Below are 12,967 nucleotides of genomic sequence, written 5' to 3' on the forward strand. Positions count from 1 at the left end.
TGTAATCCCAGCATTTTGGGAGGCTGAGATGGGAGGATTGCTTTAGCCCAGGAGCTTGAGACCAGCCTGGGTAGTGTGACAAAACCCCATCTCTACAAAAAATATAAAAATTGTCCAGGCATGGTAGCATGCACCTGTAGTCCCAGCTACTCAAGAGGCTGTGCTGGGAGGATCAGTTGAGCTTGGGAAGTCAAGGCCTGCAGTGAGCCATGATTATGCCACCGCACTCCAGCCTGGGTGACACAGTGAGACCCTGTCTCAAAAAAAAAAAAAAGTCTACCTTTCTATCTTTTCAAGTAATGTCTTGGTATGAAAATCCAGAGGCCTGTACTTTATGACAACGTTAAAGATATGAGATCTTTTTCTTCCTATCAAAAAAGGTTTATATTTCAGATCTGTTTCCTAAAAAAAAAAAAAGAAAGTCTGATATCTGAGATGTCTGAATCAGTCCTATGGCTGTTCTAGACCCCCTACAGAGCCACACTTGTTCTCCCTTGGTGACAGCTTTTTCCCTTCTCAGGGTTACTTCGTGACAAGCTGGGCTCCTATGATGTGGCATTCTACCTCGCTGGAGTCCCTCCCCTTATTGGAGGTGCTGTGCTTTGTTTTATCCCATGGATCCATAGTAAGAAGCAAAGAGAAATCAGTAAAACCACTGGAAAAGAAAAGATGGAGAAAATGTTGGAAAACCAGAACTCTCTGCTGTCAAGTTCATCTGGAATGTTCAAGAGAGAATCTGACTCTATTATTTAATATCTTACATACCTCCACCAGACTGGACTTGCTTTTTGAATTTTAAGCAAGTTTCCTTTCCTTTTATACAAATTGCAAATTTCATATTTTTTTAATCACATCCTAGGAATAGCACAATAATTGGGAAATAGAACCCTTATCACTACAAGAACCATTTTCTGCCACTAAATATCTCTGATGTTTCCATGAGTCTGAGGGCAGAGACTGGTATATGAAAACATGTCTGAAAGTCACATATTGTGAAAATTTGAAGCTATCTCAGTAAAAAGCAGCTTTGGAAACTGTGAATGATCTTTAGCTTGTACAAATATTTAAAAATACCTCAGGCTATACTGAAAGGGTTGCAGTTTGGTTAGGAGTGGAAATATTTTGTTTGTTAATGATGTCTTCAGTTCTGGTACCTCTGTTTTACTTTCTTATGCTCTTTGGAAACTTTTTGCAAAATTTAAGCCTGCGTTCTAGATAATACCAGATCTACCTAAACCTCAAGTCTATGTTAAAGTTGCTTTCCTGCTGTTAAATAAGCTATGATATTAAGTTATTCTGACTTGCTCCAGTGTCAAGGGACCTTCTGGGAGCAGGTGCTAACAAAGTGTTCAGAATCAATATGTGAGATGAAAAGGATCCTCTCCAGGAGGATCCTGAGGTGTTCAGAAATCATTTAAGTTTACAGCATTGTTCCCTTTGCATTTGCAGTGTGTTTTACTCAAGTAGCCAGAAACACCCCACGTTTCTGAATTTGTTTAAATTTTAACAATAAAGTAAAATAGAATGCATGAAAGATATTCTGGCACTTGTAACTTAGAATTTTTCTGACTTCTGGATTTGTTAGCACTAGAACCTGATATTTAAACAAAGTCTTACTGAGCAGTTATCAAGTGGCAGTTACAGGCACAAACTGATGGAGGCTGGAGGGTGGGGAGGGGGGCAAAACCCTTTATATTTGTGAAGAAAATATCTGTAGCTGATAGAAATAATTGCTTAAATTGGTTTATGAAATTAATGAGTCTGAAAAGGTTAAAAGCACTTACAAAAAGAACCAAGTCCTACATTTCCAGAACTTTCTGGCAAAAATTTGCACTCATATTATTTATCCTATGAACATTCCCAATTTTTTTTTTTTTTTGCTATTTATATACAGATTATCTAAGAAAGCTCTTAGTTTGAGGACCCAAAATAAAACCAAAGTCATGCCATGACCCATACTCATTTACAAAAACAAGAACACTTTCCTCTATCCCTAAAATTATACTTTAGTACTTGAGGCCTTTAAATGTTAGTGCTTTTGATTGTGAAGACATTCAGCAACTTACTTTGTCATACACGCAGTTGCACCTTACCACTTCTAATAGTGTCATATATCATATTCAGGGGACTTAGATAATTTGCCTGTGGATGGTTCTTTTGCAGGAAAAAAAAAATCTACATTTTGACCATACTACCTTTTCATGTTCTTATTATAAGCTTTTAGAAAATGATTTCATTCACTCATGTCCAGTTATATAAAACGTTACTTTCTCATTTTTGAGAAGTTCAACAAAACACACTACTAAGACCACTCATCAAACCCACTATTATAAATGTTAATTTTGGCTGGGTAAGGTGGCTTGCACCTATAATCCCAGCACTTTGGGAGCCTGAGGAGGGAAGATCACTTGAGCCCAGGAGTTTGAGACCAGCCTGGGCAACATAGCAAGACCTGTCTCTACTAAAAATAAAAAAAAATTAGGCCAAGCGTAGTGGCTCATGCCTGTAATCCTAGCACTTTGGCAGTCCAAGGCAGGGGGATCACTTGAGCCCAGAAGTTCAAGAGCAGCTTGGGTAGCATAATGAGACCCTGTCTCTACAAAAAATTTAAAAATTAGCCAGGCATGATGGTGCCCACCTGTAGCCCCAGCTACTCAGAGGCTGAGGTAGTGGAAGGATTGCTTGAGCCTAGGAGATGGAGGCTGCAGTGAGCTATGCCACTGTACTCTAGCCTGTTCAACTGAGCAGGACCCTGTCTGTAAAAGAAAATCAAAAACAAAAAGTAAATGTTAATTTTTTTAAAAGTTTTAGCACAGACTCCCCTCAAAACACCTTCTCCCCAGTTTTACAGAAAGTAATTCAAAAATGAAAACTTTACTCTGTAAAGACTTCTACAGTGTTTTTCTTTTCAAAATTTGGCTGATTTTAGGGAAAAAAAGTGATAATCTGAAACTAAAAAAAATTGCTTGGTTAGTTTCCATATTAAAATAGCAGTGACGAGTATATGTAACTTAGAGCTCAGCATATGTGTTTGTATATTAAACTTCACATATGTAGTTTTCAGTTTAATGGAATGAATCAAACTGGGTCTATAACACTGAAAAAGTTCTATTGTAATAGACTCATATGGAGAATACTCTGCTATAATAATATAAAATTAAGAAGAAAAAATATAAAGGTAAGATGCTAAACTCCATAAATGCATATTTAGTACTATGTTGTTTGTGGGAAAAGTTCTAAATGTTTAAAATGCACAAAGAAAATGAAAAATACTAATATAAAAATTTGTGCTTTAATCTAGTGAAACTAAATCCTTTCTAATTTCTGAATGAAGTGTTACTGCTGCAATAAAGTGACCTGATAAGCCTAAATTTTTTGTGTTCAATCCAGACACTTCTGAGAGTCTGAAAAGAATACAGAGTCAGAACTCTGCTTTTATCTCCTCATCCTGTTTTTGATAAGACTCAGAAAATTCTCAAATTCAAAAGGTTCTGGCATTTGAGGCCAAGAAAAGTATGAAAGGGAGTAACATTCCTTTTTATAGAAACTCTAGATTGGATACTATTGTAACAGATGGCCAAGAAACTTCCAGAAACATTTTGGTTAAATTTTACTGCAATGGATATTGCTGGGATCCATCCATTTAAGCAGTAATATACCACCCAGATTATTGATACTTTAGGCAAGATGTGTTCATCTCTTTGATCATATTTACAATGCTTACTCTATAGCCCTGCTACAAGACTTATAATTTCCACTGAAAATTGCATAGTTCTTGTATTAAGATTCAAATTCTGGCTGGGCGCAGTGGCTCACCCCTGTAATCCCAGGACTTTGGGAGGCCGAGGCAGGCGGATTGCCTGAGCTCAGGAGTTCACAACCAGCCTGAAACACGGTGAAACTCCATCTCTACTAAAATACAAAAAAATTAGCCAGGCGTGGCGGGCGCCTGTAGTCCCAGCTACTCGGGAAGCTGAGGCAGGAGAAGAACCCAGGAGGCGGAGGTTGCAGTGAGCCGAGATTGTGCCACTGCACTCCAGCCTGGGCGACAGAGCGAGACTCCATCTCAAAAAAAAAAAAAAAAAAAGTAAAAGTACACATAGTTTAAAAGTAAACATGTTTACTTAGGATAATTCTAATCCTTTTAGCTGCATTTAAGAATATTTTAATTTATACCAATGTTACTCGAAATTGGCCTATGTCCAGATGACTTTTGATGTTAAATCCATGGAAAACTGAATAGAAAATATGACATGAGATCAGGGAGGGGAAAGGCAACCTACAGCATGGGTGGCTCTGAGGAGTTCCTGCTGGTGCACTTTCATGCCCTTTCTTATGTACCTTTTGTCTTACTCTTCTTACATTATTCTTATCCTCATCATTTTTTCATTTCCCTTTACTTCCTCCTATCCTTCCAAAACCTCCTGAAGAGTTCATTAACATCCATGCTTAGTTCCATTGGTTGCATGGCTGTATTTCCTACTGATCCCTGTAGTTTCACTGAATGGATCCCCACCCAATTTCGTGTATCCTGGAGAATGGCTTTCTCTCGGCCTTCAACTTAGTTCTAATGATCTACATTGAATTTAATTTTAAATTACATGACTGAAATATTTAAGGGAAGAAATAAATTTCATACAAATTAGTATTTTTTATGCTAACATTTAAAACTTTATTTAAATTTTTAAAGTAAATGCTTTGGGGAAAAAAAAAACATTGCCAAGTCTTTAGCATATTTTCAGAGAGCGTAATTTTTTAGTTTGATTTCCAGTTTCACTAAGGTTTCATTAAATCTTAGTTCCGAGAGCCCAGCATGAAGGGTGACTGGGAATGTAGTGTGCCTCTCTGATGCAGTTCCTAATGATTATTCTTCAGGGACCTTCCTTAGGTTGGGTTACATTTTCTGGTGAATGGTGTTAGAGTAAATTCCCAGAGTTTAGAGATACAAGTAGAAATGCATAAGCTAATTAGCTCCAATTTTATAATATGTAAACAATTTAAACAAGTATTTAAAACTTTTTAGGAAGTCTCTAGCACTGAAAAAAAGGTCATTGTTGCTGGTATAAACATTAAGGAACAACTTTTACATTAGGTCAAAGATTGTTGCTTTTCCAGTGTGTTGTCTTAAAAATAGAAGGAAATGAAACTATTACCTTCTTTTTACATCTATATGTTTTTATAATTTGAAAGGCAAGTAGTATCTTGGCGAATAAGAAATGCATCATCCATAACAATTTAATTAACTCTTAAAAAGACAAGCTTTTTGTCTTGTTATGAAAACAAAAGGCAATTTGTCATTCATAATGGTAATGTGGAATAAGAATACATCATAGAAGGAAGACTTGCTACTTTACTGACTTAATCATTAGTTCTAAGGCCGTGTGTGGAGGCTCACGCCTGTAATCCCAGCACTTTGGGAGTCCAAGGCGGTAGGATCACCAGAGCCCAGGGTTCAAGACTCAGCCTGGGCAACATAGTGAGATTTCGTCTCTACAAAAAAAAAGTTTAGCCAGCTTGGTGGCACATGCCTGTAGTCCCAGCTACTCAGGAGGCTGAGGCAAGAGGATTGCTTGAGCATAGCAGGTCAAGTCTGCAGTGAGCTGTGGTTGCACCACTGCACTCCAGCCTGGGTGACAAAATGAGACCTTGTCTAAAAAAAGAAAAAAAAATTAGTTCTGCTCTACTATACATGCTGACTTTTGTTGATAGCTTGGTCTAAAAAGACTGTCTAGAGCTGAATTTAAGAATGGTTCCGGAGCAAATAATAACAAGGTAGACAAACAGGCCCTGGGCTCACTATAATTTCATAGCCACGACATGTTTATGATTAGTTGGCAGAGATTAATGCTTTGTATTATAAATATACTATAGAACAATAGGTCACGATTCTCAAGAACAAAGGCCGAATGCTCACAGTTAAGTGTGAAGCTTGTGTAAATGTCAGAACCACAATTATGGACCTACCATCAATGTGCATTTTATCAGATGACTCCTCCTGAGACAGTAAAGACTCATGGAAAATTCATTACATCTTTGAATCACTTAGAAAAATCTTGAAACTCAGGACGTAGTTTACTTAGCTTGCCTTTTTTAAAATTATCAAATTTTAAATTGTAAACTTTTGTCTTCACTTCCACACGTTCAAGGACACCTCTTTTAAAGTTCAATGTTCCATACTAAAGGGGTGCAATCTTGCTTTCTGGGGAAATAAAATTCCCCATGGTACTATATTCCTGACAGATATAAAATAACATGAGGCCACCTCATTTTTGCAATAGATTTCAATATTTTTATTAGTAAGTTGGAAAGACAGTAGGAACAAAATGAAACCTTTCTAAGTACTTGATGCCACCCACTTGATCATGATAATTCATCTACCTCCGCTTTCCGTGTCCAGCTGAAAGCCCAGCTGAGTTAACTCCTGCTTCATCAGAAGGGAGCTAATAGTGATTCTGGGATTAAAAAGCAAGGGGGATGCAAATTGTTAGTGGGGTCAAAATATCAGTAAAATTTCTTAAGTGCTTTGTTCTGATAAGCAGATGTAAAAGTAACAAAAAAGGAATAACAACTAATATGGCCTGTGGATCTGACAAAAACCTGAAGAAATTCAGAATCTAGATACACTTAGATTCTAAATTAGGCACGCTTAGATTCTAATGAACACTTAGAATGCTTCGCCAGTGGCTTTTCAAGTTACACTGGAAGCTTGATTATGAAAAAGTTTTGTTTTCATTGGCAAGAGGGTAGATGATCAGTGATGATAGATTGTACAGCTGTGCCTGAACCTTACAACTTACACATTAAACTCCTGTAAGAGACACTCCTTCCTAGTAGAACAAGGACTGGGACAATGAATTTTTGACTCACTGGAGTTTTTAAAAATGCTGTTCTTGAGTGTGGCAATAGTGTAGGAGTTAACACAGTCTACCTAAAGAAGTTGCTTTGCCTTTCAATATAAGTGCTATAAGAAGAGTATTTTGGAGTTCAATGTCCCTAAACATGTATGCGATAGGAACTACCAATATAAAATAACACTTAAAACAAAAATTAGATCGGTAATACTATTTTGGAGCCTGTGATGTATGACTTTTATTCTTTACTAGATATTTTTCAGTATCTGTCATTAGAAGAGTCAGTTTGTTAAATATTTTAAATGTGTAAACACATAAAACCTTTCTACTGTGATCTTCCCTAATGAGTCAAAGTATCTTTCATAATTCAGTCTATACTGAAATGTTATTTCAGGAATGGAGGGTTTGTTATTAATAGTGCTGGGCCAGGCACGGTGACTCATGCCTGTAATCCCAGCACTTTGGGAGGCCGAGACGGGCGAATCACCTGAGGGTTCGGAGTTGGAGACCAGCCTGACCAACATGGAGAAACCTCATCTCTACCAAAAATACAAAATTAGCCGGGCGTGGTGGCCCAATGCTGTAATCCCAGCTACTCGGGAGGCTGAGGCAGTAGAATTGCTTGAATCCAGGAGGCGGAGGTTGCAGTGAGCCAAGATAGCACCATTGCACTCCAGCCTGGGCAACAAGAGCAAAACTCTGTCTCAAAAAAGAAAAAAAAAAAGTGCTGTATTTTGACCCTGGACTATGAACAGACTGTGTGGTTGGTGCCTCTTTTTTTTCTACCAAAGATTATTAGATCAAGATTGGTGCTATACTTCATGTTCCTTTCAAAATTATTTTTCTTTTAAAAATATTAATATACAACACAATAGAAAATGTATACGGCCAGCAGTATTATGCATGTTGCATTTTATATACATGACTGAGGAAAAAAGCTCACCTATACAGTGATTATTGAGTTCCAGTATCTAGTTAGAGGTATGCAATTTTTGTTAACATATAAGGCTTTAAATTACAAAACTCACAAGAAAATGATCACCAAATGAGAATGTTCTAATGAACACAACCTCCCAAGGTAATAACTTTAAAGAAAAAGTCCCTTGTCAATGTTTTCAACACAAAGTGAGCGATTTAAATATATTCTGTAACTTTGAGGCAATGTGAAAAAGATTATATATAATAGCTTCCTATTGAGCTGGCTTATACAGACATTTGGACATTTGAAACTATTTAGCAATTTTCAGGCTAAAATCAGAGTTTTGAGAGTCATCAATCTTAAAACATGGATGAGTTACTTGCACAGTTATATTTTTATAATTCTTTGAAATTTCTCACTGAAAGTATCATTGTTTGTCTTTCAGATTTAACATAAACAATAAGTACTGCGGCTGGGTCAGTGTCAGCAAATCTCAGATCTATGATTTATCAAGGGCTCTCAGCACCATCGTTGGTCTGATTGTGTAATACTTATGTAAAATAACATGGGTCTCCTAGGCCAGGCGCCATGGCTCACACATAATCCCAGCACTTTGGGAGGCTGAGGCAGGCGGATTGCTTGAGGCCAGGAGTTCGAGACATATGGGTCTCTTTAATGCTCTGTAGGTAGGATTCAGATGAATGGAGAATGACAGGTTTCTTTTTCTTTTTTTTTTTTGAGATGGAGTCTTGCTGTACTGCCAGGCTCCAGTGCAGTGGTGCGATCTCAGCTCACTGCAACCTCCGCCTCCTGGGCTCAAGCGATTCTCGTGCCTCAGTCTTCTGAGTAGCTGGGACTACAGGTGCCCAGTACCACACCAGCTAATTTTTGTATTTTTAGTAGAGATGGGGTTTCCCCATGTTGGCCAGACTGGCCTTAAGTGATCCACCTGCCTCAGCCTCCCAAAGTGCTGGAATTGCAGGCATGAACCACCATGCCCGGCTAGAGAATGACAGGTTTCAGTTGAATTCTTCTCTTTTTTAAAGACCGTGACTTAACTGTGTTTTATGAGGATTTTATAAATATAAATTAAGACAATACACACTCTCATTTTCCTAATTGGAAAGACCATGCATTCACAATCCAGTATACTGGATTTGCTCTGGTAACTAATGATAACACTTTTCTACATTAACATGAGTTATATTTGGAAGAGAGAATGGAAGCTTGCTAATCAGAAGTTACATTAGGGTGAGATTAAACATCACTCTAATAATAACTTCTGATGTAACTTAATGTGGTTTGAGATGTGTAAGATTGTAAAGGCATTGCACAATGCTTGATAAAAGTTGTGTTTTGCTTTTGTTCTTCCACCAGTTTATTTTAGCCTTAAAGTTATAGCTACAACAAATTGAACCCTGTAGTTATTACTAAGAGAGAGTGTGGATATTTTAAGTATCTCCTAGTATAATATGACATTGTTCATGTGGACTTATTTTAATGTTTATTTGAAAATTAATTTTTTAATTATTTTGTATATTTTGAGTTAGAAAAACACACTTAATCTTAGACACCAAAGCCAAATTATTCCAAGTGTATGCTATAAACCGCAGTGCGGCTCTGCTTCTCTCCCAACCTACACCAGGGCCATTTTTGGCACAATAGTTGTTCAAATGTAGATCACTATGCTGAATGATCATGCTGGATTTGACCAGTATGCAGTATTTTAGTACTTTTTAAAAAATGTATGTTTCTTTTTGAAGACTATAATTTACAATTTTTTTTTATAATGTGCAATTTAATATAGATAACCAAAATCTTTTTAATGAAAAGATCTTTACAATTGCTTGGAGGATAAGATTATTTTACTGTGGAAAAATGTGATGCTCTCAGTAAATGCAATAAAAACTTTTTAGCAAATTCCTATAAGGCTTTGGGATTATGTTTGTGGAATTCTCTGGAGGGTGGGGGAGGGGAAATTACTGAAATGAAGGGAATAGTTTATGTTGAATAAAAGAAATAAGCTGTGTGCTTTTACATTGCATATCTGTATTCTACATACGTTTGGGTATTGTTACTTCCCCGGAGCAGGGAAGAGGGATAGAAATGATCCAAAAGCTTTAGATAGTCTAAAAACCACTTCTATTTGACACTTACTTTTTTTGTAGTTGACTTACATTGCCATTTTTCTTACATTGATTAAACTTATTAAATTCAGATGATACTCAGTGCGCTTCTACTGATTGACAATTTTAGGGGATAGTCAAGAACCAGGCTGTAAATTTAAAAAGCAGTCCCATTACTGTGGATTGCTTGCTTGGATAAAAACTGCCATCAGAAGATGTTTATGATTTGATGAGCCTTAACTACAAAGCAAATCGTTATTTATGTTTAATAGTACTAATGAGATTTAATACATCAAACTCAAGAACTTGGCATTTGTGATAGGTCATTTAATCCAAAAAGTATTTACATGTCAGAATGTGCAGGCCATTAGAAGACCTTTGAGGGAACTGAGGAGAGAATAGATAAGACCAATTGTTACTGATATTAAGCAGGATAAAATTCATTCTCCTGAGGAAATTTTTTTTTTTTTTTTTGAGATGGAGTTTCACTTTTGTCACCCAGGCTGGAGTGCAATGGCGTGATCTTGGCTCACCACAACCTCTGCCTCTCGGGTTCAAGTGATACTCCTGCCTCAGCTTCCCGAGAAGCTGGGATTACAGGCTCCCACCAACACGCCTGGCTAATTTCTGTATTTTTAGTAGAGAGGGGGGTTTCACCATGTTGGCCAGGCTGGTCTCGAACTCCTGACCTCAGGTGATCCGCCAACCTGGGCCTCCCAAAGTGTGGTATTATAGGCATGAGCCACCACACCTGGCCAGAAAATAATTTTTATAGAAAAAAATAGAAGAATTCTAATTCATACCGAAAACCTAATTTAAGAGACATACCAGTTACCATAGTATCAGGCTTTTAGGACTGAAAGTTCTCAGAGTCTCCTATAGGTGAACCTAATACTTTTCAAATTCAGGAGTTCTTTTTATAAATCCTTAAATCAGAGTCACCAGTGTTTTCTTCCAGAGATAGGAAGCTTACCACCCTACATGGTGGTCCCCTCCACAGCTGGTACCTCTGCTTCTCTTTCTTACCCCATCCAGCTCTACCACCTTCTATCGTCTGTGTCACAGTTATCTGTGGACCCCCCTGGTCATTCTCATATATCCATCTATTACTCCAGCAAATGGCTTTTGGTCCAAGGCTCAGTATTTATGTGGAGCAACTTTATTTCCACTAATTTAACAGAGACACTTGGAGCCTTGTCATCTCTGGAAATGGCTTCATCTTTGAAATCTTAATACCAACACCCCTGCCTCTTGTCAAAACTTCCCAGGTCTTTGCAGTTTTTACTTTGTTTCCTCCCTAATCCTTAACCCTAGGATCTACAAAACTGCAACCCCGCCCCCACCGCCCCAGTATTCCACTTACTATTGCCCCTACACCTTTCCTTTTCCAAATTAAATACCTCCAGCTTCTCCAACCATTTCTCCTCTCTCATATTATCAATTTCCCCCTCTCTATTGGATCATTTCCACCAGCATTCCCATATATATGTGCTATTATTTCTCTCATCTTGACAAAAAAAGACTTTTTAATTTTTTTATTGTTATCTTTTTTTTTTTTTTTTTTTTTGAGACAGAGTCTCGCTCTGTCGCCCAGGCTGGAGTGCAGTGGCAGGATCTCGGCTCACTGCAACCTCCACCTACCGGGTTCAAGCGATTCTCCTGCCTCAGCCTCTTGAGTAGCTGGGACTACAGGGACCTGCCATCACACAGCCGGCTAATTTTTGTATTTTTGGTAGAGACAGGGTTTCACTATGTTGGCCAGGCTGGTCTCAAGCTCCTGACCTCGTGATCTGCCTGCCTCGGCCTCCCAAAGTGCTGGGATTACAGGTGGGAGCCACCGCGCCCGGCCTTGTTATCATTTTTTATAGAGACAGGGTCTCACCATGTTGCTCAGGCTGGTCTTGAACTCCCAGACTCAAGCAATCTTCCCGTCTCAGCCTCCCAAAGTGCTGGGGTTACAGGCATGAGCCACCGTGCCCAGCCTTGCATCACTTTTTTCTGTCCATTCACAAAATACTAAATAACCAATTTTTTTTCTTGAAAAAATATATATTTACTCTCTCCCATTTTATCTCGTATTCTCTTTTGAATCCATTCTATCAGGATTTTGCCCCTATCACTCCACTGAAACTGCCCTTCTCATCACTAGGTTACCACTGACCTTCACAATCACTAAATCCAATCGCCATTTTTCAGTCCTCATTTTATTTGAATTATTTACAGTATTTGGTACAATATATCAATTCCTATCTCTGAATCAGGCTTCCAGGACACCACACTTACCTGGTTTTTCTCCTATCTTTCTAGCCACTCCTTTACTGGGTCCTGCTCATCTTCTAACCTCTAAATATTGGGAGTACATCAGGGCCTAGTTCTTGAACCCCTTCTCTATTTTATCCATATTCACTACCTAGATGATCTCATCCTATCTCATGGCTTGAATTACTACCTAAATGCTGATGAAACCTGAACCTCCCCCTTGAACTTCAGAGCCTTATATCTGCCAACCAAACGTCTCTTGTTCTGCAAGCAAATCCTATGGGCTCTGCTTCCAAAATACACCCAGAATTTCTCCATTTCTCACTATCACCACCGGAACCACCTTGATCCAAGCCATCATGTTCTCTTTTGTTCTTTGTTCTTTTACTTCCCCTCAGTCTTTTCTCTACACAGCAGCCAGCATGATCCTGTCAAAACAAGTCAGATGAAATCAGCCCCTTTGCTTCCTGTGGCTCCTTTTATCCCTCGCAGAAAACCAAAGTCCTTACCATGACCAGCACAGCTCCACATGTTCTGGTCCCTGATAGGTCTCTGACCTTATTATCTCCTGCTCTCTCCTGATTCACTCTGGCCTCTCTCCACTTCATTCTTGTATCACTGCCTCTGCCTGGGGTGCTCTTTCCCCAGCTATCCTCCTGGATTGCTCCCTTACCTCCTTCAGGTCTACTAGAAAGTCCCCTCTGTGAGGTGAAAGACCTCTACAAGGAAAACTACAAAACACTGCTGAAAGAAATATAGACAACACAAACAAATGAAAACACATCCCATGCTCATGGATGGGTAGAATCAGT

General features: G+C 38.4%; 1 protein-coding gene across 1 annotated transcript in view; it reads left to right on the top strand.

The window, feature by feature from the left end:
• SLC16A10 (solute carrier family 16 member 10) overlaps nucleotides 1–9,694 on the top strand; it is a 153,540-nt gene extending 143,846 nt beyond the window's left edge. Inside the window, exon 6 of the mRNA XM_030809565.1 lies at nucleotides 521–9,694. Within this exon, the coding sequence (XP_030665425.1) occupies nucleotides 521–753 (233 nt within the window). The 3' untranslated portion in view covers nucleotides 754–9,694. The remainder of the gene's footprint in view (nucleotides 1–520) is intronic.
• Nucleotides 9,695–12,967: the final 3,273 nt, after the last annotated feature.

Source organism: Nomascus leucogenys, chromosome 3 (genome assembly GCF_006542625.1).
Source record: "Nomascus leucogenys isolate Asia chromosome 3, Asia_NLE_v1, whole genome shotgun sequence".
Lineage (NCBI taxonomy): Eukaryota > Metazoa > Chordata > Mammalia > Primates > Hylobatidae > Nomascus > Nomascus leucogenys.